Genomic DNA, 25,046 nt, shown 5'->3' with positions numbered 1-25,046 from the left:
CGGTGGCGGTGGCTCTCGTGGCCGGCTCGCCGTCGTTAGGGTTCCGCGTGAACGCCCGGGCAGCACGGGGTTAACGCAGCCCGCGGCACGTGCGGCCCCGCCCCTGCGCTGCCATTGGCCCGCAGAATTGCCCACCCACCCGGTGATTGGCTGCGGTCCCCCCCTCGTGTACTCCGATTGGGGGCGCGCCCGCTTGCCTTCCGTTGGCTAGTGCCCTCCGCGCCCCTTTGCGCCGCCATTGGCCGGCGGGTGCGGAGGCGGGCGCGGATTGGCGGGGCGGGGCGGGGCCCGGCCAGGCGGCGGCGGCGGCCGGCGCGGAGCGGAGCGGAGTTGGCGGCGTTATGGACCCGGGGCCCGGCCTGGTCCTGCTGCCGTTGCTGCTGCTGCTGCTGCTGCTGCGCCCGCCCGCGCCCGCCGCCGCCGAGCACGGTCAGTGTGGGCCGCCCCGCGCCGCGCCCGGGGGAGGGGGCCTGCCTCAGTTTCCCTGGGGGGGGGTGTCGTGCCTCAGTTTCCCTGGGGGGAGTGTCGTGCCTCAGTTTCCCTGGGGGGAGGGGGTCGTGCCTCAGTTTCCCTGGGGGGGGGTCGTGCCTCAGTTTCCCTGGGGGGAGGGGGTCGTGCCTCAGTTTCCCTGGGGGGAAGGGGTCGTGCCTCAGTTTCCCGTGGGGGGGGTTGTGCCTCAGTTTCCCGTGGGGGGGGGTCGTGCCTCAGTTCCCTTGGGGGGTGTCGTGCCTCAGTTTCCCTGGGGGGAGGGGGTCGTGCCTCAGTTTCCCTGGGGGGAGGGGGTCGTGCCTCAGTTTCCCTGGGGGGAGGGGGTCGTGCCTCAGTTTCCCTGGGGGGAAGGGGTCGTGCCTCAGTTTCCCTGGGGGGGGGGTCGTGCCTCAGTTTCCCTGGGGGGGGTGTCGTGCCTCAGTTTCCCTGGGGGGAGAGGGTCGTGCCTCAGTTTCCCTGGGGGGAGGGGGTCGTGCCTCAGTTTCCCTGGGGGGAGGGGGTCGTGCCTCAGTTTCCCTGGGGGGAGGGGGTCGTGCCTCAGTTTCCCTGGGGGGGGTGTCGTGCCTCAGTTTCCCTGGGGGGAGGGGGTCGTGCCTCAGTTTCCCTGGGGGGAAGGGGTCGTGCCTCAGTTTCCCTGGGGGGGGGGTCGTGCCTCAGTTTCCCTGGGGGGGGGGGGTCGTGCCTCAGTTTCCCTGGGGGGAGAGGGTCGTGCCTCAGTTTCCCTGGGGGGGGGGGGTCGTGCCTCAGTTTCCCTGGGGGGAAGGGGTCGTGCCTCAGTTTCCCTGGGGGGAAGGGGTCGTGCCTCAGTTTCCCTGGGGGGGGGGGTCGTGCCTCAGTTTCCCTGGGGGGAAGGGGTCGTGCCTCAGTTTCCCTGGGGGAGGGGGTCGTGCCTCAGTTTCCCTGGGGGGGGGGTCGTGCCTCAGTTTCCCTGGGGGGAGGGGGTCGTGCCTCAGTTTCCCGTGGGGGGGGTTGTGCCTCACTTTCCCGTGGGGGGGGGTCGTGCCTCAGTTCCCTTGGGGGGGGTCGTGCTTCAGTTCCCTTGGGGGGCGTCGTGCCTCAGTTCCCTTGGGGGCGTCGTGCCTCAGTTTCCCTGGGGGGAGGGGGTCGTGCCTCAGTTTCCCTGGGGGGAAGGGGTCGTGCCTCAGTTTCCCTTGGGGGGGGGTCGTGCCTCAGTTTCCCTTGGGGGGGGGTTGTGCTTCAGTTCCCTTGGGGGGGGTTGTGCTTCAGTTCCCTTGAGGGCGTCGTGCCTCAGTTTCCCGGGGGGGATCTGCGCTGCTTGCAGCTGCTCCCAGGGTGCGGGGCAGGTGGAGAGTCCCCCCCCGGCTGCTGCGTGGGGGGAGCCGCGAAGCCCCCGACATGCCGTGTGTGGGGCAGCGCCCCCGCGCCCCTTACCAGGCTCCCAGCTGCGCCGTGCTGCGCTCTGTCGCTGCTCGAGCGATTGGCGGCGATGCCCGCCGGGGCCGGCGGCGTCCGGCTCCTGGCGGTGGAGCCGGAGAGCCGGGTGGCGTTGGTGCGCAGCGGGAGGTGACCCCCGCGTCCGGGCCAGGCTCGGGGAGCTGCCCGCGGCGCGCTGGGGCAGGGATGAAACCAGGGCACTCGGGAGCTTCCCCGTTCCATGCATCTGCCCTCGTGCCCCCCGGCAGACGGGTGCCCCCGCAGAGCCTCGCTGGCTGCACGCAGCTGTTTCAGCTGCCGCCCCCATGCCGGGAGACCGTCCCGTCGGCACTCCTGTCCCTGCGCAGACCGAGAGGAGCCTGAGCGGGGAGAAAGGGGGAGTGGGTGGTTACGTTAGCGAGCACCAGACTCCTGTGCCCCTGTAATGCAGCCTGGTGTCTGTGCTGCGAGATCCTGCCATGACAAACCCTCTTGTCCGGAGCTGAAGTTTCCAGGCGTGGAAAGCCCCGGGGGGATCCAGACCCTGCATTTTCTGTCCGGGACTTTGTGCCAAAGATAGCAGCATAGACCTGCAAACGCGTCCCTCGCCGGCAGCCTTTTGGATCGTATTTTTCTCTGCCTGCCTCGCTGCGGGGTCTAACGGCTGGGCTCCAGCATTGATTCTTGTGTTAGGTTTTATTGCTCCCCATAATTATTTAAGTTTGGACAATAATTGCCAAATTGCTTGTTATCCTCCCAGTCTGGAGGAGAGATTCCTAGCGCAGTGTTCAATCCTGGACTTCAACATGAAACTACTGAGCAAGCTCCAAAGCCAGTTTCGTGGGGTGCTTTGGATCATGACTTTCTGCTCAGCTGGCTGCAGTCTCGGGAGGGTTTGCACCATGAGAGCTGCATGCCAACCTGTCTTTAGACAGAGGCTTTATAGCTCTTTGTACCCAAGCGCTTCAGCCACCTGCTGTGAGTCAGTGGGTCAGGATTTGACCCCTGGAGCGTGAAAATATGGTGTGTTCTTCATTTCTCCTTGTCTTTGTAAAATGGATCAATCTTCCCTATGGATCTGATTGCTGCAAGTTTGGAGAGATGCCCACAAGTCTGGGCAGGAAGCTAACCCATAGATGGTTCTTTGGACTTTATAGTAGCACCTCAGATCTCAGCAGACAGAAGCAGGCACTGGAGCAGTCTGCAGAGGTGTGAGCTTGTGTGATCAAGGTGGAAGTGAAAATGGGTGAGATTTCAAGGGGCATGAGAGGGCTCTGCAACCTCCTTTCACAGCCCTGTGGCAGGTCACCTCTGGGGCACTGCCCAGTGGGTGCATTTCTACCTACTGTTTCCACCTGTTTGCTTGCTCAGGATGAGCTACCAGGACCACTGCTTCCTAACTTGGGGGCTGAGCTGGGTGGGTGCTACCCTGTAGCTGAGAACAGATACGGGACTTCTAAATTCACTTCCCACTCTCTTGTCTTCCATGCAGTTATTTTGCTGGACTCCAAGGAGTCCCAGGCGGAGCTGGGCTGGACCTCGCACCCATCGAACGGGGTAAGTGGAAGCTGTCCTGTCGCTGGTAGAGCTCCTGGCAGCCAGCATGGAGGCGTCTGGTCAAGAATGGTAGTGAATGTGTCTGCCGGCACTTGTGACCTGCATAGGCTGAGAAGCCCGATGAATTCAGAGTGGCAGTTTTGGGCCCTCTGTGTTTTGGGGAATGGCCTCATGGCTCCAGTGATCCAGTCCCTGCATCGTGCACTGTTGCTGGCAGTGGCGCTGCTGCAGGGAGGTGATGGCTGAGCTCTCGAGCTGTGCAGCCTCTGTGGGGAGGGTGCGGAAGGCTTTGGCCCTGGGGAGTGGCTTCCAACCTGGCCACTGCGGGTTTAGGGCAGCATTGGCCTCTGGTCACAAAATAACCCTACCAGGGCAGGTGGGCAAAGTCCTGCTCCACCCCAAGTGCCAGCAGTGGGCTGGAAAGAAGGGGCAGGTTTTCTCTCCGAGCAGTGGCTTGACTGTCTGACACAGCACAGCTGGATTGAGTAGTGCTTTCGTTGGCCCTGGGCGCCCAGGGGAGCGGAGCGGGGCAAGTGGCTGTATCGATTGTGTCACAGTAAGGCAGCAGACTTGGAGCAGTTTGCCCAAACGAGTTTTACAGCCTCGTAATAAGCAAACGAGCACCAGTCAATTAAAGCTTTAATGTGTGGCTGGCTTCCAGGCCTGTCTCTTTCAGGTTTTCACTCTGCTCCCTACTGAGCAGAGGACAAAACAGAGCAGCTTGCAGGGAGCTGAGATACACAAGTGTCTGCGATGCCTTTGCCTCATCCTTGGGCTGTCTGTAGCTGTGCCTAGAGGCAGTTTCCTGCCCCTGCCCTCCCCTTCAGGGGGAGAAGTTGCATGTTGAGACCTAGGAGTTGTGAGGAAACTCTGTTGCTGGGTTTGCTTGCTGCTGCTGCCTGGAGATGGGTTTGCTCTGAATGGTCCTGGAGTCGGCCCTCACAGGAGACAGCGAGCTGCTCCTGGTTTCATCAGCCAGCACCCTTGCCCATGGCTCCCAGGATGGGCCTCTTTCCTTGTAATCGGATGCGTTTGATGCATGAGAGCTTTGGCTCCCTGCCCCCCATCCCACCTTGCTTTCCTGCATGAGCTGAGTTTGCATAGCACTGTCTGAGAAGGAAAACCCAGAGCACAGGCCTGGCTTTGAGGAGACAAACCTTGCCAGGAGCTGAGGTCCAAGCCCTGCAGAGGTCACTCTTGAAAAGATGTGGGGGGCCTTGTCTTCATTCATGATCACTGCAGAGAGGTGTGTTATATGGCATTGTGTATCGGCTGCTGCAGGAGTTGTGATGGGTGGTGTGTGCATGCCAGGAGCTGTGTGTCTGGGCTTGGAGGGGGGTGTTGAGTAGCTGTTACTGAGGTGTAACTGTTCCTTGCTCCTTCCACAGTGGGAGGAGATCAGCGGCGTGGATGAAAACTACAAGCCGATCCGCACCTACCAGGTCTGCAATGTCATGGAGGCAAACCAGAACAATTGGCTGCAGACGGGCTGGATCGCACGCCGTGACGGGCAGCGGATCTTCATTGAGCTGAAGTTCACCCTGCGGGACTGCAACAGCATCCCCGGCGTGGCAGGGACCTGCAAGGAGACCTTCAACCTGTACTACGCGGAGGCAGACGCCGACCTGGGCCACAGCCTGCGCGAGAGCAAGCACACCAAGATCGACACCATCGCCGCCGATGAGAGCTTCACTCAGGGCGACCTGGGCGAGCGCAAGATGAAGCTGAACACGGAGCTGCGGGAGATTGGGCACCTCACCAAGCGTGGCTTCCACCTGGGCTTCCAGGATGTGGGCGCCTGTGTGGCCCTCGTGTCTGTGAAAGTCTATTACAAAAAGTGCCTCTCCACGGTGCAGAACCTGGCCGTGTTCCCCGACACCGTGGCCGAGGCTGCATTCGCCACCCTGGTTGAAGTGAAGGGCACCTGTGTCAACCATTCTGAAGTGGACCTGGATAACCCTCCCCGGATGCATTGCAGTGCAGAGGGGGAGTGGTTGGTGCCCATTGGGAAGTGTACATGCAGCGCTGGCTTCGAAGAGAAGGACAGCGGGTGTGAAGGTAAAGTGTCCGTTCCTGACTCGTTCCTGCCTCCCTGCTATTTTGTTTTACTGCGTCCGTCACCCTGGTGCCCAGGGCAGGGAGGGGAAGGGCAGTTAGTCACTTTCTTCATGGCTTTGTAACCACTTACCAGCTTGCCAATAGGGTGCCCAGACTTTGCCCTGGTGATGGCCCTGTGCTGTCACAGCTGGCTGTGCTGTGGGCTCAGAACGGCGGCCAATACCACTGGCAGGTGCGTTCACACCATAACGCTCTGCAGTCATTTTAATATCCCCATTGTCCTGCTCTGGAGACAACTTAATAATTCAGTAACTTCACAACTTGCAAGGTTACATTCAATGGCAGCTGTAAAAGTAGATGTAGCTCCTCCTGAACAGGTGTCACTGTTATGAATTTGGTGCCACAATCACTTTGGTACATCTGACGTGAGGGTGAGAGCAAAGCAATGCGTGGGACTGGAGGGGGGATGAGTGAGCATCTGAGTTTGGAGTAGAGGAGGGGAACTATCTAATTTAACTTTGTCAGGGTAACCCTGTGCCAGTTGCTGCAGCTGGGGTTTCTTGCCCATATCAGGCCATCTGCGCATGCCCTTGTGGCTCTGTCCCATTGCTGCCGTGGGGCAAATTACTTCCCTGTGGCCTAAACCCACCTGTTGTGTGTGACAACTCTGGCTTTCCCCATGCGCTTCAGAGCAACAGGGCTGTGCATCACCAATGTTCCTGACATGGGTGTGTGGGACAGGGAGGGGGCATTTTCTGGAGGGGAGAGGTTCGCATGACTGAAAACATCTCTTAATAGTTGTGTGGCTAGCACCCAGCTACTTTACCTGGGAACCTGAGTGGTGTTGGGGAGAGGAGCATGGGGAAGTGGGGGGAACAAGTCTATTTGGCTAACTACAGGGCAGAAAGCAGCTTTCTGCTCCCTAGGCTGGCAGGGCCCAGGAGACTAGGAGGGGCTGATCTTGTGCTTGGTGGGAGCCGTGTGAGTCACGTACTTTGTTTCTTGGAAATCGTCTGTTTTGGAACAATACTGGAAATCACAGACACCCTCTGAGCATCCTACGAGTCACTGCCCAGTGCAGCGACTGTCAGAGGGTCGCGGGGCTGGAACCCTGCTGGGTTCTGCCTGGGCAGGCCTGTGGGGCCAAAGAAAACCTCAGGGGGCCCCACTCCTCCTGTGCAGTAAAACAATGGGCCGTGCCCAGGGATCAGCTCTGTCCCATGACGATGACCTGGTAAGCGCTGAGCTTCAGGCACAGGGGGGCAGGTGCTGGTTATGCTCCTCCTTTGGAAGGCAGGCCAGCCTTTTAATGGGACTCTTGGTAATAGTTACTTAATGCCCTCTTTAAGGAGACCACATTAAAGCAATTGGAGTGAAATCTGGGTATTGTGCATTGCTCCGGTGCATGTGTGGCAGCCCGCCATGCCCCCCCATCTGTTCGGAGCAGGAAATTGACATAGTGAGTCCCAAAAGTGCCCAGCTCATGTTTCAGGTTTCTCTGTGTTGAGTTTAAATAATTCGTATTCTCTTAGGAAAAATATTTGAAGTAATTTAATGGACATAATTAAGCTCTTTTCCCCTCTCGCAGAAAGCAGGTCATTAGTCACTCTGCGGAGCTGCCTCTGGTGGCTGGTCCAAAAGCAGAGAAAAGTTTGGAGGCACTGAAAGTTTTTGGGATTTTTTTCCCCCTGGCCATTCATTAGCATGGAACAAAGTGCATCTTTTCCAGAGATGGATGGTGAGGGCCGGGGAGGTGACTAGGCTCTTTCAGCAAGGATAAGGGCCACTTCTTGTGGAGGTGGAGACACCTAGGTGCCTTGTGGGCCCATGCAAAGAGAGGGCACTGTATTCCCCACTCTCCACACCATGCTTTTTTGCTCCCACATCAGTCGTCTCCCTGCGTGGCATGGGGCTTGGGGTGCCATCGAGCGGTGGCTCCTGACGTGCGGCCCAGCATGGTGCTGACTGGCCCCTGCTGATCCTTGCAAAAGGAGCCTTCTGTATGGGCAGCTAGGGGTGCCTGTGGCTCTTGCCTTCCTTGCGCCTCTTACCTGAGGGCAGCTCTGCTAAGCTGGCGGGATGCTGCTTGTTTGCTCGAGTTCTGTATAGTGAACTGCCCAGGGCTCAGATCAAGGGAGTTGGCCAGGCCACCAGCAAGGCTGTCCTGCTTTCTATGCCCATAGATTACAGGGTGACCAGTGGCCAAGGACACAGACTGCAGGTAAAGCAGCTTAGCTCCTGGGCTTTGGGCTCCAGTGGTGGCACCAATGGGGTAGAAGCCCTTGTAGAGAGGCCAGGAAGGCAGCTGCTGTGGTCTTCCTGATGCTTTACCCACAACAGCTTCAGGCTGCTGCGTGCAGACCTCTGTGGCCCAAAGCCTGGATAGGCCCACTTGAACCCTTGTGATCATCCCTTTCACAAAGGAACCTCCAACACAAAGCATCGGCTGGTGTCCCTGGCCCCACCCCTAGATCCAGCCTCCTAAAAACCTTATGGTACCCTGAAACTCTCAGCAGAAGCCAAGTGTGGGCCCCTGGACGTCTGCGCTCCTGCCCAGGCTCCCTGCACCTGCTTGAAATCAGCAGGCAATGAAGTGGTGGGAAGGAGAAAGGTGTAGATTGGTGCAAGCAGGTGGTATCCCTACCAGGTCTGTGCCTCGTTTGCAGGGCTGAGTGTCTTCTCTGGATGGGGGGGTCTTTGGGGAGCGTGCAAAGCCTGGAGCCAGGCTGACCAATCGATGCCTTCTGTTGTTGGGTGTAATAAGCTGGAGTATGGGAACTGGCCTGCTTGACTGGGCACAGGGCTTCTGCTGTCATAGAGGAGGTGATGTTTGAGCAGGCCACTTCACTACATGTGTGGGGCAGCTTGAGTGGGACAGGGGAGAGCAGCAGGGCCTGGGAGATGCTGTTTTTGCTCAGGGAGACGCCAACTTGCGTGGGAATTAAGCGATAGCTCAGTAGTGTTCTCTGATGTGATTTAAGGCTGAACTCCCCCTTGTGTGGAGGGTGCACTCATGGCTTCTCATCGCAATCAGCACAGCTAGGAAAGGGGTAGTAGGATTTATGGCACTCAGTAATTACAGCTGCAGCAAAGCCAAAGCTCTTCGCTGCCCAGCTCCCTGCACAGCACCGTTCATCCCATGTGCTTCCTGTCTCTGTTACCAGTCCCCCAAATGCAGCTAGCTCTGGGGTGGGGCACAGTAGCACTCTCCCCGCTCAGTGAGTGGCTCTGTCACCGTAAACACGTTAGGGAAGTCCCTGTGGTTTTGTGCGTGCTTGCAAACAGCTGCTGATGCGTGATTACCTCTCTCCAGCGACTGCACAGAGGGCGAAGGGAAGGCTTTGTTGCAGTGCTGCTGAGCAGAGCTGGCCACTCAGCTCCTCAGTGGCTGTGTCCTTTTACCCTTAATTTCTCCAGGCACGGTTGCTGGCCCATTCCTATCATTTGTTCTCCAGCACCTCGCCATGCCGTTCTGGCAGGAAAAAGCCTGGCAGTGGAGGCTGCGCCTGGCGTTCGCTGCAAAGTTCTCTCTCTCTCACCTTCCCCCTCCGCATCCCACCCCTCTTCGCATCTGCAAGGAGAATTTCAACAAAGCCCAAGGTTAATATTTGCCAGCCCGATTGGTTGCAAATGAGACAACTTCAACCAGACGTCGAATTAGCATGATGGAGGCCAGTTTCCAAAAATAGCCGCCAGCCACTTTTCCCTGACAGACACGTAAATTTGTGCTGGAGCAAAGTTTCCTTTTCAATTTATTTCTCTCTGCTCCTGACAGCCGTGGCGCACGCTGGCCCCACGTTAGCATTCTGCGGGTTCATAGATTCATAGATTCATAGATGCTGGGGTCGGAAGGGACCTCAATAGATCATCGAGTCCGACCCCCTGCATAAGCAGGAAAGAGTGCTGGGCCTACATTACCCCAGCTAGATACACATCCAACCTTCTCTTGAATACCCCCAGGGTAGGGGAGAGCACCACCTCCCTTGGGAGCCCGTTCCAGACCTTGGCCACTCGAACTGTGAAGAAGTTCCTCCTAATATCCAATCTAAATCTGCTCTCCTCTAGCTTGTGGCCATTATTTCTTGTAACCCCCGGGGGCGCCTTGGTGAATAAATACTCACCAATTCCCTTCTGTGCCCCCCTGACGAACTTATAGGCAGCCACCAGGTCGCCTCTCAACCTTCTCTTGCGGAGGCTGAAAAGGTCGAGTTTCTCTAATCTCTCCTCGTAGGGCTTGGCCTGCAGGCCCTTAACCATACGAGTGGCCCTTCTCTGGACCCTCTCCAGGTTATCCGCATCCTTCTTGAAGTGCGGCGCCCAGAATTGCACGCAGTACTCCAGCTGCGGTCTGACCAGCGCCCGATAGAGGGGAAGTATCACCTCCTTGGACCTATTTGTCATGCATCTGCTGATGCACGATAAAGTGCCATTGGCTTTTCTGATGGTTTCGTCACACTGCCGACTCATGTTCATCTTGGAGTCCACTAGGACTCCAAGATCCCTTTCCACTTCCGTGCCACCCAGCAGGTCATTTCCTAGGCTGTAGGTGTGCTGGACATTTTTCCTCCCTAGATGCAGCACTTTGCATTTCTCCTTGTTGAACTGCATTCTGTTGTTTTCTGCCCACTTGTCTAACCTGTCCAGGTCTGCTTGCAGCTGTTCCCTGCCCTCCGGCGTGTCCACTTCGCCCCATAGCTTAGTGTCATCTGCAAACTTGGACAGAGTACATTTCACCCCCTCGTCCAAGTCGCTGATGAAGACATTAAAGAGTATCGGTCCAAGCACCGAGCCCTGCGGGACCCCACTGCCCACACTCTTCCAGGTCGAAACCGACCCATCCACCACAACTCTCTGGGTGCGACCCTCCAGCCAATTCTCCACCCACCGGACTGTGCAGTCATCCAAGTCACAGCCCCTTAACTTCGTGGCAGGCTCCCCTGCGCACCTGCCTGTCAGCGGTTCTCATTTCCAGCGGGCTGGGGTCTAATTAGCAGGCAGTTCCTTTTGGCCTTCGGATGTCTTCTCCTCCAGGGGGTGACGCTACCGAAGCCAGGTTTGGGAGGGACGTGGAGCCTCTCCTGCCAAGAGCGGTGCTGGGGCAAAGAGTCAGATCTGACTGCTCAGAGAAGCAGGTCCAGGGTCAGTGCGGTTTCATAGATTTCATAAACATTAGGGCTGGAAGGGACCTGGGGAGATCATCGAGTCCAGCCCCCTGCCCAAAGGGCAGGAAGTCAGCTGGGGTCATAGGATCCCAGCAAGATAAGCATCCAATTTACTCTTGAAGGTGTTCAATATAGGTGCTTGAACCACCTCCGCTGGCAGACTGTTCCAGACCTTGGGGGCTCGGACAGGAAAGAAATTCTTCCTTATGTCCAGCCTGAAACGGTCTTGCAGGAGTTTGTGACCGTTCGACCTCGTCCTCCCTTGGGGCGCTCTGGTGAACAGACGTTCCCCCAGATCCTGGTGGTCACCCCAATAAACTTATAGGTGGCCATCAGATCACCCCTGAGCCTGCGCTTTTCCAGGCTAAAGAGTCCCGTGGCTCTCGGCCTGTCATCGTAAGATCTGTTTTCCTGACCTCTGATCATGCGCGTGGCTCTCCTCTGGACTCTCTCAAGCTTCTCCACATCCTTTTTGAATTGTGGAGCCCAAAACTGGACGCAGTACTCCAGCTGCGGCCTCACCAAGGCCGAGTACAAGGGGAGAATGATGTCCCGGGATTTGCTCGAGAAGCATCTATGGATGCACGCCAGCATTTTGGTCACTTTACTAGCCGCAGCATCGCATTGCCTCCTTATCTGGCACCTGCTATGGGGGGACATGGGCACTGTCTGTGCTCCAGACCCATGGCCTGGGAGGGGGTCACAGGACCCACAAGGACTGTCCTGCTGCTGCCAGGTTGCACTGGACTGAGCTCAGCTGGCCCCCTTGCTAGCTTGGCTTCCCCTTGAAGGAGCTAAACTGGGCAGCAGCCCTGGGAGGGTGGAGACCACCCGTTTCTTGGAGTCCTCTCCTTCCCGCTTGCTATTCTCACCCCCGCGGTCAGCTGAGTGTGGGGCACTGAGAAGTGCTCAGATTGAATGCAGCACTCTAACAAGTGTTCTGGGTGACAGGGACTACAGCGAGATCCCTGACACGGGGACCGAGCCTCACCTGAGCAGTGACAGATGACAGGCGCCTGCTAATGACAAGCTCTTCCATGAATATGGAAATAAGCTGCACATTTCCATAACAAGGGAGCCGGTCTAATTGACTCTGCCTTCACACTCAATCCTCGGGTGGAAATGACACCTGAGAGCTTCCTGTTAGCAGGAGGTAGCCTGGTGCTCAGGGATGCCTGCATCCCTCTGTGCATCTCGGCTTGCCCAGGAGGGAGGATGGCAGAGGCCTGTGCTTCCTCGCTGCCGCAGACCTGCTTCGCTGCCAGCAGTGACCGTGCACCAAGCTGTGTGTCACCATAAAAACACCCTCTGGTGCACCAGCGCTCCAGGGACTGCCTGCTGCTGCTGGCAGGTCCAGTATGTGCTCCAGCTCCAGAGGGGGTCTGCTGTTCACAGAAGCTCCTCTGATGCCCTGCCTTCAGAAGATAAGAATTGGCCTTGACTGAGTCAGACGTCTTGCCCAGTCTCCTGTGTCATAGCTGTGGAGAGCTGTGTCTGACTGGGGTTTTCCCCGCCTCACTTGCAGCCTCCAGCATTTGAGGTCTAGGGAGTTCTGCTTAAGAAAGAGGCCGTGCCGCTCGCTCCTGCACTCAATAGTGACCGATGCTCCTTTCCTCTGGGAATTTGTTCAATCCCTTTTTTAACACTTGCTGGAGCTGGCAGCAGGGGCCTGATAGAGCTGACCTAGGGCAGAAGAGGAGAAATCCCTGAACACACTCCTTTGAGCCGCTCTGGGTGACTAGTCCTGAGAGCTGTGTGGGTCTGCTCATCCCCTCAGTGCTGGGGGAGCTGAGCCCTGCAGCCCTCCTCTTCCTCGTTCATGCTGCGTCACAGGCTTTGGATGGGCCAGCCCCTCTCCTCAGTGGCTGAGCTTCTGAGCACAGAGCATGGCGTGGGAGGTGTTCATCCTGCACCCGGCCTCACGTGGTGATATTGTCCGTGGGGCTGGGGCTGCACATCCAGAGCCAGCTTGGGGCATTGGCACAGCATTGCTCAGTGCCTGGTGGATCCCAGCACTGCAGTGCCACAGCTGTCGCCCTCTCTGCTGCAGCAGTCGGCAAGCTGCCTCATCTGACAGTGCCCCAGAGGCAGGGGTGAGGGGGCAGCTCAGCACACTCTGGCTGGATATCCTGCACACAGCAAGTATCTCTGTCCTAAACATCAGCTGATGCTTATGCTTCTTGTCTGACTCACTGCTGAAGGGCACCCCAGTCCAGGGCAGGCTAGGCAGGGGAGCTAGCAAGGCCCTGTTCAAAGCTTGGCTGCAGCCAGTGTGAATGCCCTAGGATGGGCCTTTGCAATCGTCCTGCAGCTGGAAGCATGGCACGGAGCCCTGCCACGCTGCTCTATGCGCCTGGCATGTGCTGGGTGCTGTCCTACCTGGACAGGTGCAGGGAGCCCTGGGAGCTCATATACATCCCCCTGGCTTGTGTGCCATGAGCCCCAGGGCGACCTGTGGCCTGTGATAAGCTGCAGGGAGCCAGGATGCATCCACGGCCCTGTGTTTCCTCAAGGGCTTCTCCTCCCAGTATTGGCTTTGTCTCCTATTCCCTCTGGCCTTGTCTGACCAGCTCCTCCCCCTAGGCCCCCCGACTGTAATGGAAAGAGATGTTGTCAGGAGCACGTAGAGGCAGACAAACTGAGTTTGACAGCAAATAACCAAGCGAGACATCCCACAGAATTGTGTGCAGCCAGCTGGGCCCAGCACTGTGGAATGGGGCATTGCTGGGGTCAGCTGTGGCACTAGGACCCAGCTATGTTGGGCTGCCTGTGCTGCTGGGGAGTGCCCTGGGGCAGGGCTTGGAGGGAAAATAAGGGGGCTGGGGCATTGGCTGGCATTGGACCTTGTTTCTGCTGTTTGGAGTTTTGCCATAAGCACACAGGTTTGCTCTCAAAGTTCTCTGTTTCCTGCTGGAAACATCAGGCTCTGGTGCCCAGCTATGCTCGTTTTTGCTTTGTGTCTGTCCATGCAGGGCTTGTTGGGGTTTGCCAGGCTGAAGGTGAGGCCCAGAGACCCTCTGGAGCCAGGAGGCTGCTCTTCCAGCAGGAAGGGTCTCAGTGGTGCTTTGGGAAAGAGAAATTTGCACACCAGGCCTGTACTGACTTGCAGTTCATAGAATCATAGAAGATGAGTGTTGGAAGGGACCTCGGGAGGTAACATCTAGTCCAACCCCCAGCTCAGAACAGGATCAGTCCCAACTACAACATCCCAGCTCAGGCTTTGTCTTAAAAACCTCCAGGGATGGAGAGTCCATCACCTTTCTGGATAACCTGCTCCAGTGCTTCACTGCCCTCCTAGCAAGGTGCGCTAGATGCAAGGGGTGCTTCTAAAAGGTCTCCTTCCTGGCTGCCCTGGGCTCTGTGTTTGCCAGCCTGGCTTCTGTTAGGAAGGTCGGACTCTCCTTATTGAGGTCCGGGGCCTCTGCGAGCAGACGCGGCGATTACTCTCAATGCAGAGCGGAAGTGGGAGGCCAGATCAGGAGCTGTTATACACAAGTGCTGGCTGCAAGGGACGGGCTTTCTGATGTATGCTCACAGCTATGCTGTGGGGAGCAGACTGCTGGCTTGCCCTGTTCTGGGGGACCTGCATTAAGGATGAAATGAGACTTGTGATGGCAGAGTCTGCTCCATCCTGGCCCCATCAGCCCATCCTTTTGCTGCTCTTGGTATTGTGAATCCAGGCTGCACTGCCACAGGGAAACCTTCAGCCTGTCTATGCTGTGGGTGCTTCCTCCTCTCCCGTCTGCTGGGACTTGTGGTCCAGGGGTCTCATGTGCTGCCAGCCTCCCCCAAGCTCCGGGCAAGTGCCCCTTGCCACCTGGCCATACCCACGTCTGCCCTGTTGCTACCCATTTGTAGACACGAGCGTGGCACTTCGTGGACACCTCCCAGCCTGCTCTCATCACCGCAGACCTGCGGGGGACAACGCACCTGAGCTAAGGCCCTTCTGCTTTGGTGCATGAAGAAGGCCTGGTGCATGCCACCTGTTTTGTATAGCAGATACCTTGGGAGGGCGAAGCCTTCTGTGCTTTGGCTTCCTGGGCCCTTGACTGAGGGGCAGGTGGGCAGAGCCCTTGTAGAGAGCTGAGTGATGGGTTTCACCAACAGCAGCAAAGGGGTCAGATGCTCAGCATGAAAATGCTGCTGGAGGCAGGATTGTCCCTGCTAAACTGCCCATAACACACGGCTGTCAACCCTCTTCAGACTTTTTGGGCAACCGTAGTCTTTGGAGAACAGCCAGCCAGGAGGGCTTTGCTTTGTAAGAAGGCAGCAGTGCCTTGCACTGGTGCTGAGAGGTTGTGATGGAGCCCTTCAGCCTCGGCTGCCTGTCGTGGAGGAGCAGCTGGAAGCACTTTGTTTCCTGCCCCTCCAGACTGCTTTCCCCTTCCCTAGACTGGGCTTTCTCTGCCTGCTGCAGGTAGGGCATGTGGCATCGGCTCTCTCCTGCCCCTCTGGTCCCATGTAGCCGAGCTGGCTGCCATGAGCGGTGCTGCGAGGCTGCTTGCTGCTGTGTTCTGTCCCTCCCTGCCTGGGCCTGTCTGGCATATGCAGATGGCTGCTCTGTGTGTGTTTGGAGCCTAGCACGGTGGGTCTGACACCAGCTAAGCTGCCCCAGAAAAGCAGCGTGTCCAGAGCCTGTGGGGGTCCACATGGGTCTGGGGCTGCTGCACCTCCCATATCCACTGCTCCCACATGCCAGCGTGGTTGGACCCTGGACTTAGCAAAAGGTGTGTGCTTGAACCCGTGTGTGCACTGCTTTGCCAGCTTTGGTGCACACTCACGCAACCATGGTGGGGAAGGGTCTTTCAGTGGCTGTAGACTGAAGTATCACATTTCCGTGGAGACTTCCCCTGTCATGATAGTGCATCATGGCAGCATCTCGTGATGGGAGAGAGCATTGGAGTGAGACATGCTGGCCCTCAGCACGCTGCTTCAGGAGTCTCCTGTCCCCTCTGCCTGGATGCAGTGGATGGCTCCCAGGGCGCAGCGCCCAGCTGCTGGCATTTGTTTCCCCCTTTCTCCATGAGCTTGTACACCTGTGTGTGCGTCCTGCGCTAGCTCTGCCGTCTCTGGCGGCCACCTGAGCATTATGCATAGTAAACTGCTCGGAGTTTAAGGATGGATTTTTCTCTTGGGAGCCCAGTGATTCACTCAATACCACCCAGCTTTTATTTTCCATCATGTCAGCCTCCTTGATTGCCGTGCAGCTTTGCCTCGTCTCCCTGGGGCGATAGACCATTGCATCCCCCTCAAAGGGGAGTTGCTGAGAGGTAGAAATTTAGGAACACTGATTAAGGGGGTTTTCTGTTGTTAAAAGCCACCCAAGCACTTTTTATTTTGCTTTTATGTCATGGGTGCAAGCTTTGGCAGCTGTCAGAGTAAAAGCAGGCTGGTTCCTTGCCCCTTCGGGTCTCATGTGCCAGCAGAGCACAGGCCTGGCATCTCACAGTTCAAGTGGAGGAGCTGAGTTGGGAGCATCCATGTTTCATGGGTTTTTATGTCACAGAAGCAGGACATTGCTCCCCCTTGCTTTATTTAGATGATGGATTTTATAGGATGGTTTGGGACAGAGCTGTGGGGTTGGACTAGCTGTGACCTCTGGAGCCCCTCCTCCAGGCCCACTGCTATATCTTCCCCCATCCCATTAACAGCCTATATTCTGAGCCCATCCTGCCTCACACTGATGCCCCTTCTCCGCTCACACATCCAAACACACCTTAACAAAATATATTTCCCCTGCAGATTCCTTGCTGGAGTGCTCATCAAGCTGGGAGATATTTATTGTGCTGGATCGCATATTATATTACTGTATTACCATGTGTCTGAAATAATTATGGCTATGGAAATCACAGCAGAGCCAGGCACAAATTACCCCATGACACTTCATTTTGGAGAAAAATACTCAGAAAATTACAAGCAGCACAACCGGTTTGCAAAATCCCTGCTCAGGCTGAAGGTTAGAGCTATTCAGCTGCTAGGGGGGTGCCCTGATTACCCTGCTGGAAGGCAGAGGAGGGGATGAGTGTTTTGGTCTCGGAGGCGGAGAGGTTCCAGGTTGTGATCTGAGGACATTCCTATGCACCGCACTGACTGACCTGTAACTTGGAGAATTGCATTAGGGAATTGAAACAGACAGCAGTAAATTGCACTTGGCTTCTGTCTGTGTTGGCTTTTATGTGTCCTTGGGGAAAACTCCTGCATAAAGAGCAATATTTGTATTGGATTCAGCTCAGTACTGCTATTGCACTGAATTCAAGTGAATATATTCCTCTTGCCTTCACACAGCGGGATATTTCAAGGCTGCCTTACTGAATACACTCTGGCTATTTCATTTTTCTCCAGACTAAATCAGTGAATTTAATTTCTCCCTATTAAGATCTCTTTGTAGGAGAGGCACAAAGACCGGGCATCTGGAGTTAGCTTTTCATTTCTGGGTACTTCAAATCATTTAACAAGGGCACAAACGATGCTGCCGTGTTGTCCTGAGGCCTTCAGAGGCCCCAGGGACCTGGTGGGCTGTGAAAAGTGTTATTGAAAGTTAGCTAGCAAAAAAGTTTTTGCAGTAGCCGGGCTCCCTTTGAATTCCCTCTTGTTCCAAAGTGGCACAGCTGGAGGTCTCCATTTGAGCAGTAAGATACCGAGATCAGAGGGATTTAAAAGGGAAGAGCATGACTCTCCCTTGAAGAACTGGTTGCCCGTGGTATTGATCTCCCTTTCACACCGGCTTTGTCCTTCTTCTGCGAGCGCAGAGATTGTACAAGATTTCCTTTTCTTCCTCGCAGTGGGGCTCTGTAACAGTATCGCTCACTGCCTGCAAAATATTGATTACGGTTTTTGCAATAAGACAAGGAGAGATTGCAAACCCAGCATGTCTGGGGAAGGCGAGACAGCCGCTCTATTACCCAAGGACGCTCGTTGGCCAGGTGGTTTTGCCAGCTCAGGAGATTACCACTTAAATATCTGAGAGCAGCCAGTTTAACATGAGGCGTGCTGTCCTTTCTTGGCTGTATCCAGGCTTCAGCATTTTCTCCCCTGTGCACACTTGGTACCTGGCGCTCAGACTCCAAATGAGCAGCCTGCTAGCTGGGCTGCATCCTTCCTGTTGGGGGCATGTGGCATGGGATTAACAATGCCCGGGAGCTGCATTTGGGATCATAAAGTGTTTCAGTCCATGGCTTCCAGCCGGGGCTGTGGAGTGTGAGCTGTGGTAGGCTCTGAGGGTCGCCTGAGCTGCAGGCTTCCTTAAACAGTGCCTGGTTGGATCTGGAGAGGCTTTATCATTTGAAATTAAACCAATGAGAGATGTCAGTCCTCAGCATGAAGAAGCATGTCAGAGCTCCTAGGGTTGGGGCCCTGCCCAGTGCAGCAGGATGGGGAAGCAGCTTTGAGTCGGTGGGTTTGATTACTTTGCCTCCGTGGCTTGGAGCGGTGAAGGGAAGAAGCTCATGATCCCAGCAGACCTGAGGCCTGGCACCCAGGCCTTGGGCACAACCCAGGCTGGATCCATCTGGCATCTTTCACACAGTGCCTGCTGCTGGCAGAGGCTTCCCCAGGCACTGCGGTGATGCTCTGCTCCAAGTGCCCTGGCCCCTCAAGGTTATTTCAGTGCCTGATGTACCTGAGCGCTCACGTTGTTACCTCTCTGCTCTTGGTCTGGCTTACAGGATGCCTGGCATGGCTTACCTGGTGTCCAGGGGGTGCCTGGTAACTAACGCACTGCAGCACAGCCCAGCCAGCGTGGGCTTCCCTCTGCTCCCTGCCTCGGCCAGCGTGGGACAGGACACGGTCTCTGCAGCCCGGGGGGTGGGGGGGTCTCTCGTGTGGAGCTGGAAAGATGGCTGTGTGGAGCTCTTGGGCCCGTCAAGGCCAGCTGCATGACAGACGTGTCAGGGCAGGTGTACGGGGCCAGGATCCATCGCTTGGCTTGTACCAGGGCAGAGGTAACAAAGGGGCCGTGATGCCAGAGCTGTTGGCTGATCTGCACCTCCTCTGAATAGCGCTGGCAGGAAATGCTTCTCTGGCTATGCCACCGCTTCCTCCTGGCGTGAGCACTGTCCTCACCCCCTCTGCACTGCAGCTAATTGGCAGGCGCCTGGCATGGAAGGATGTGGAGGGCTGGTCTCGGACGAAAGGGTGCAGGGCTGAGCTGGCTGTGGGAAGGCTGACGCCAGTGTTGTTTCACAGCTGAATTGGCAGGACTCCCTGCCGGGTGGAGGGAACAGTGTGGAGTGGCAGCTCCTAGGCATGTCCTGCTGCTGCCCTGGCTTTGTTAACAATGTACTGGTTCAGCAGAATGACCCGATGCTTGCTGCCCTGGGTGAGCCTCTCCTCTCCAGACTGTGGGCAGCTGCGTGGAGCAGGGGCTCCGAGTGCTGCCGGCACGGTTCTCCGGTCCTCCCTGGCATCCTGCTGGGGACAGACTCTTGCCCAAGCTGAGCATCGCTACGGGAGACTCGGGAGAAGTTAGGCTGGCGATGAGCTGTCCTCGCTTGGCTGCATCCGTGCTCAAACAGGGCCCGGCATGGAGCTGTCTACGAAGTCATCTGTGTTTCCTCCCTGCGTTTGACTGCCACAGCAGCGCATGTCTGGCACGTCATTCACAGACTAGCTCCTTGAACCTTTTGGGGCTAAGTTCACCAAAGCAGCCACAGGCTTTGGATGCCTCTTTCAGGGTGCCAAAAACTTGATTTCCAAGGGGGATGAGTGGTGCCTGTCGTTGGCTTCTGTCAGCTGTGCCAAGCATCTGTGAACATGAAGCATTCATATTACAAGCTGGAGCCTGCTTTGGAGCTTAAATATTGGTTGATGCTAAAAAGGCAGAGTCCCTGTCGGCTGCAGGTGGAGGATGCTCAGGGAAAGGCACCTCAGCGATCAGTGGGGAGGTCACGATGTGGGGGGAGACTTGCTAGATTCTGGAGCTGCAACGCTGCTTTCCAGGGGTTTGGTGACAAGGGGTCTAAGGGAGTCTGAGCCCCTGCATGTTGGCTGAACAAGTGTTATCTGCTTGTTCCTGTCCTTGCTGACGAGGAGTGCGTCTTCTTGATCTCCTGATAAAGAACAGTGACTTCTGCAGCCTGATTAACAGAGCTAAGACAGATGGGAAGCTGGCATGCCAGCCTGCACCCGGGCTGGGTGTGTGGGAGCTTGGCTCTGTGGAAATCGCTCCCCAGTGAGCTGCATCAGAACAAGGGGGTGTTTTATGCAACAGATGACAGCAGAGACCGACATTGGGACAAGCAGCAGTGCTGATAGTGCAGAGCTTTGAACGGGCACTGGGTCCGGTTCCACAAGTCCAGGCCTTTCTTTACCCTCCGACACCTCAAGGCAGTCTGGGCGGCAGCTTGAACCCTGCATCACCTTGCACCCATTCCAGGCCTGGGCGCCTTTGCTCCACGTCCCCGTGGCTGGGACATCCATGCAGCCTGGACTGGGCTGAGCCCCTGCAAGATCACATTGGAGCTGGGGCAGAAGCACTGATGAAGCAGCCTGGGAAATGCTGGGCTGCGTTGGGCCGAGAGCTGGACAGATCCCATCATGCCCCCAGGGATCTTCCCCTCTGCCTTGTCTTCCCTTTTGTCCTCTGTGCCAGAGCTGGGCTTGCTGGGTCAGAGGAGGGAGTCTGGGTGCCCTTGGGGCAGATGGGTGCCAGGAAGGGTGGTGGAGAGCCAGCAGCACAGTACAGAGCGCCTGTGGCTGGGGGCTCCGCTGCCAGGCGCCTACGCTCCCAGGTTCAGTCCAACGCATGCGAAGGTGACAGTGACCTTGAGACGCGGCATGTGGAAATTCTGGGGAGGGGAGGCCCAGGGAACGAGGTCCTGGCCGGATTGCAGCGTCAGCTGGTTCTGTCCTGCCCTTGCCTCTCGCGCAGGAAGCTGAATGATGAGGTTTTGGGCGCTATCATCAATCTTGGAGGTGACAAAAAATCAGCCCCAGAGATGGAGTCATGGGCTGGGGGGGAGGAACAGTGGGCCTCCTGGTAGGTGATGCAGTCAAGGCAGCTGCAGCCCTCGCCTTGTGTGTGTGTAAATCTTGTATATGTGTATAGGGCCCGTGTGTGTGTGTGTGTGCACGTGCACACATTTGTGCATGCACACCTATATGTATAAGGCCTGTATGTGTACAGGGCATATGTGCATGTGTATATAAGGCATGTGTGTGTATGTACACAGGATCAACATATGTGTACAGGATGTGTGCACATATTTATGTACGGCGGGGGGGGGTGTACAGGGCCTGTGTAGGGGACCCCAGTGAGTTGGCACCAGCTGCCTGTGGGGATGCGTGCTCAGGCATGCAGGGCTGGGGCCGTTCTGACCCCCTCCCCCTGCTCCAGTACCTTGGTTCTTCCCAGTTCAACCCCTGCTCTCCCCCCGCCTGCGGGACCTGCTGGGGCTTGTGTGCCTGCCATGCCACTCCTCTGGGTGCAGAGGGCTGGACGCCAGCTCCAGGAATTGCCTTAGCAAAATGATGTGGTGCTGATCTGTCGCAGGGCGACGACTGGCCTCCCAGCCACTGGCACCCGGGGTGGGTGGGGACTCGGAGCACTCGGCTCTCCTGGGAGCAGGCCTGTCATCCCCCTGACAGCCCTGGCAGGGACCATGTCTGCTGGCCTGCTGTCTCTCTTCCCCATCGCTGGACAGGCTTGGGGTTTGAACTGTCTAGACGCAGTCAGAGCCTGCCTGTGTTTGCTGGCTGGAGCTGCAAAGGCAGTGGGGTTGGTCTCCTTAGCCTGTCGCCTTGGCATAGTGGCTTCCTGACAACTGCACGCCCTCCGATGCTTCAGCTGGGAGAATTAACAGGCAGTAAAAGCCCGTGATCTGAGTCAAACACCGCAAACAGAACAGTATTGATTTTGCAAGAAACCGAGTTGTAGCGTTAATTACGAACGATCGTGGAGACATGCGGGGGGGGGCCGCAGGCTCTATTGATTGGGTCTGGTGAGCACACGGCTCCTCCGGTCCCACCGGGAGCTTCGGCTCAGCAGTGCTGCTGCCGGCCATGTCCTTCAGGCTTAGGCTCTCTCTTTCTGACATCCGCAGGGTTTGGGGGTGAATGAGATGAGGCGAGACAGTGAGAACAAGGGAGAACACATCCAACTTCCAACAGGGCCCTGCTGGGGATGTAGGGGACAGCAAGCAGGACAGGGCAGCGGTTGGGAGGATTTTCAGAGCAGGGATCCATTCCTGGCTGCGGAAGGGGGAGAGACTTTGGTTCCTTGAAGATAGGCTGACCGTGTGGCTGCAAAGCCACAGTGAATGGCACAATGGCAGTGAATATGGGGGTTGATCCCAGGAGCCTTGACAGAGGGCACAGAGCTAGGGTGGACTGCTGGGGTAGCATGGTGGCTGTTGCGGGACCGCAGTTGGGAAAGCTCCTCCAGTTGCTGTTAAAGAAACGTTTCACATCTAGAGAAAATAAGTGGGAGAGAGGAAGGAATTGAGGCCAGCATGGATAATGACACCCTCTGCCTGCATCAGAGTGTCCTTTGTGTGCAGAGCTCTGCCCTTGGCTCCAAAAGGGAGCAGGTGAGGAACAGTTTTTTTCCTGGGCAAGGCAATCGGGCATCCGGAGCCGGGGCAGAGGCGTAAAGTCCTAGCACATTTGGGCTGGCAGGGGTCATGTCTCGTCCAGTCATCCTGTACTGACCCAGCCCAGCCCAGCCCAGTGTTTGTCTGCCCTGCTTTACAACATGCAGCAGGTAAAGCTGGGGATGAGGACAGGAAGGAGGCTTTTAACTCCAGCTTGTGGGACAAGCCAGAGCTAAAGCAGCCAGTCCAGTTCCTCCCTGCTCCATCCTTCTGGCGGAGGCTTCCTCTTAACCTTGCTGTCCCCTGCCCCATGACTGGGTCTTCCCTGAGAGCACATGCAGCAGGGCCGCCTGGCTCACGCCTGGCTTCAGTCTTGGCGCTGTCCTGGGTGCCACATAGGCGACGGGGGCTGATGCAATTTTCAGAATAGCATTAACGGGAAATGCTCGAGGCTCCATTCCAGGACCCATGTGGTGACACCATTCCCACTCAGTCGTTCATCTCCTGCCTGCACATGTCCATGGGGTGTTCTGTGACCCAGGTCCTTGCCCTGCCTCGCTGCAAAGTGACAGCTGCGTTTCCCTTAATGGGGAGGCTAATGGCTGCAGGAAGGGAGTGCAGGGTTGCTGCCAGTGCCGATTTGTGGGGTCAGGTTCACTGGCAATAACATGCTCATACTCACATTTGCCTGATTAAAAGCCTTGGCCTGCTTTAAATGGAATGCATTGGAGCTGAGCCCCGGTAGGATGCAGAGCCTGGCAGGCACTGTCCAGGGAGGTGGGGGAGGCATTGGCTGCAGCTAGCAAAGCTGTTAAGTTGCAATGGCTGGACACAAGCAAAGCTAGCGTCTTCTCTGACCCAGGCTCCCACTTGGGGATAAAATCTTTTCCTCCATGCCCAGTTCCCCACTCGGTGGACACAGCGGTGGGAATGCCTGCCTGGCTGGTGCCTGTGCCCGGCTCAGATCCAGCAGCCTCGCTCCCGCCCCAGCTGCAGCTAGATAGGAATGGCTGGGGAGATTTCCTCCTCTTAGTCAAGGCAGCCGAGATTGAATTTCCTTCAAGCTCTTGACTGAATTATAAGATGCCACTAGCGCTATTCCAGCCAGCCCATCCCATCCTCTTACAGGCAATTGTCTTTTTCCCTGGGAGATGCATTACTGCCAATGTAATTATGGTTTGAGATGCACGGCTTGGCTCTGAACTGAATCCTGCCCTTGATAAGATTGTGAGCTGACAGCTGAGGTCTGGGGGAGGCAGCGAGGTGCTGGCCAGCAGCTTTGCCTGGTACTGATTACTGTAAGACTCTAATATCCTTCTGGGAGATGGGTCTGGCATCAGGTCAATGCCCTCTGCTTCCACTTCATTATAAAATGGGCTCCATCACTTGAGCAGAGGGGCAGGCCTCGGAGCTGCCGTGTTTCTGTGTGCCCTTGGTTGAGGGGTTCGGGGCTGTTTTCCCCAGGGTGGTTGGTCACTGCCCCTGTCCTGCTGAGCTCCGTGCTTGCAGCACACAGGGCGCTGAGCCTCCAGACTTGGGTTCAGTCCCCATCCCTGTGTCTTGTGTGACCCTGTGCAACCCCTGCCATAGCCCTGGTTTGCCTTGGAAGTTGTGGTTGAAGCCTGAGAGAGACCTGAGTTGGTGAGGTCTCTCGTTCCCTCCCCTGGGAAACCCCACAGCAGTGTTGGGTATCAGCACAGCTAGGGGCTATGCCTGGTTTCTGACGGGGGCTTGCACATGCAGTGGGGAGCTGTGCTAGTGTTGTGCCCCTTTTCAGGATGCTGGTGAGCCTGGGCAGAAGTGTTTTGAGCCACTATTCACTGTCCCCACCTCTGCTAAATGCTGCTCTTAAGCTCACCTCTCCTGGCTATTCAAGACCGAGGGAAAAGGGGCCTGACCAGATCTACCCTCATTCATTCCTATGGGAATGGTATTAGGGGAAGATGGCCAGATGTTCCCCACGTGAGGGTTGGCCTGGCTGCTGCTGCCACTGTTGAGACCCACAGCAGGCACCAGGTCAGTCCAGCTGGAGATGGAGGAAGGAGAACAGCCAGACTCCCTCTGTAAGGGTGCTTCTTCCCTCCTGCCCTGGGCACTGCTTACCGCTGCCACCATCCCTGAGACCCACGACAGACACGAGGTCACTGCAAGCGTTCTGTCTCCCTTGATGAGATGGCCGATGTTTGCGGCTATCTGCCCGGCCCAAACCCTGATGCCTGCATGTTCCCTGCTTGTATAGGGTTGGTCCGACCGAGTCTGCACAGGAAAGTGGTTTTGCTGCTCTGCCCAACACAGGGCACAAGCAGGAGTGTCTTGCCCATGTCCAGTGCTTGGTGACATAACAAGCCCTGTGTTCTCTCCAGGACGGATGCCCGTACCCGGGAATTGCTGGAGACAGGAGGCAGGAAGAGCGCCAAGGCAGAACACAGCTCAGTGTGGGACCGGGCCAGCAAGATACCGAGGACACCCAGCTCCTCCCTAGCTTTATAGGACGAGAAGCAGAAGTGGCTCCTGCCCTCTCTGTTCTGTGCCACTGTGCAGTCCCTGGGGCTGCCGGGGCCATTTGATTGTGTCCCCCAGCCCTGGGCTATGTGACACAGGCTGTCTGCTTGTCCAGGTCTCTGCCGAGTACAGAGGCAGCACTGGGGTGTTAGACTGGTCTCCACAGGTGTGCTTAGCAAAGCTCTGGAGGAAGAGACTGTGGCCTGGGGGGGAAAGTGTATGTGCTTCAGTGTCAGGTTTGATGTGCTTGGACTTTGCAGGGCCATTGGCTCTGATGCGTCCGAGTTCTCATAGTTTCATAGATGTTGGGGTCAGAAGGGACCTCAGGAGATCATCGAGTCCAACCCCCTGCCCTGGGCAGGAAAGAGTGCTGACC

At 56.9% G+C, this 25,046-nt stretch overlaps 1 protein-coding gene across 1 annotated transcript in view; it reads left to right on the top strand.

Moving 5' to 3' along the window:
* Positions 1-307: 307 nt before the first annotated feature.
* EPHA10 (EPH receptor A10) overlaps positions 308-25,046 on the top strand; it is a 59,734-nt gene continuing 34,995 nt past the window's right edge. Inside the window, exons 1-3 of the mRNA XM_090056532.1 lie at positions 308-429; positions 3,356-3,420; positions 4,809-5,478. Coding sequence (XP_089912658.1) covers positions 342-429; positions 3,356-3,420; positions 4,809-5,478 — 823 coding nt within the window. The 5' untranslated portion in view covers positions 308-341. The remainder of the gene's footprint in view (positions 430-3,355; positions 3,421-4,808; positions 5,479-25,046) is intronic.

Source organism: Crocodylus siamensis, chromosome 7 (assembly GCF_052110815.1).
Source record: "Crocodylus siamensis isolate JL-2025a chromosome 7, ASM5211081v1, whole genome shotgun sequence".
Taxonomy (NCBI): Eukaryota; Metazoa; Chordata; order Crocodylia; family Crocodylidae; genus Crocodylus; species Crocodylus siamensis.
This window is presented reverse-complemented; position numbering and strand designations above follow the sequence as displayed.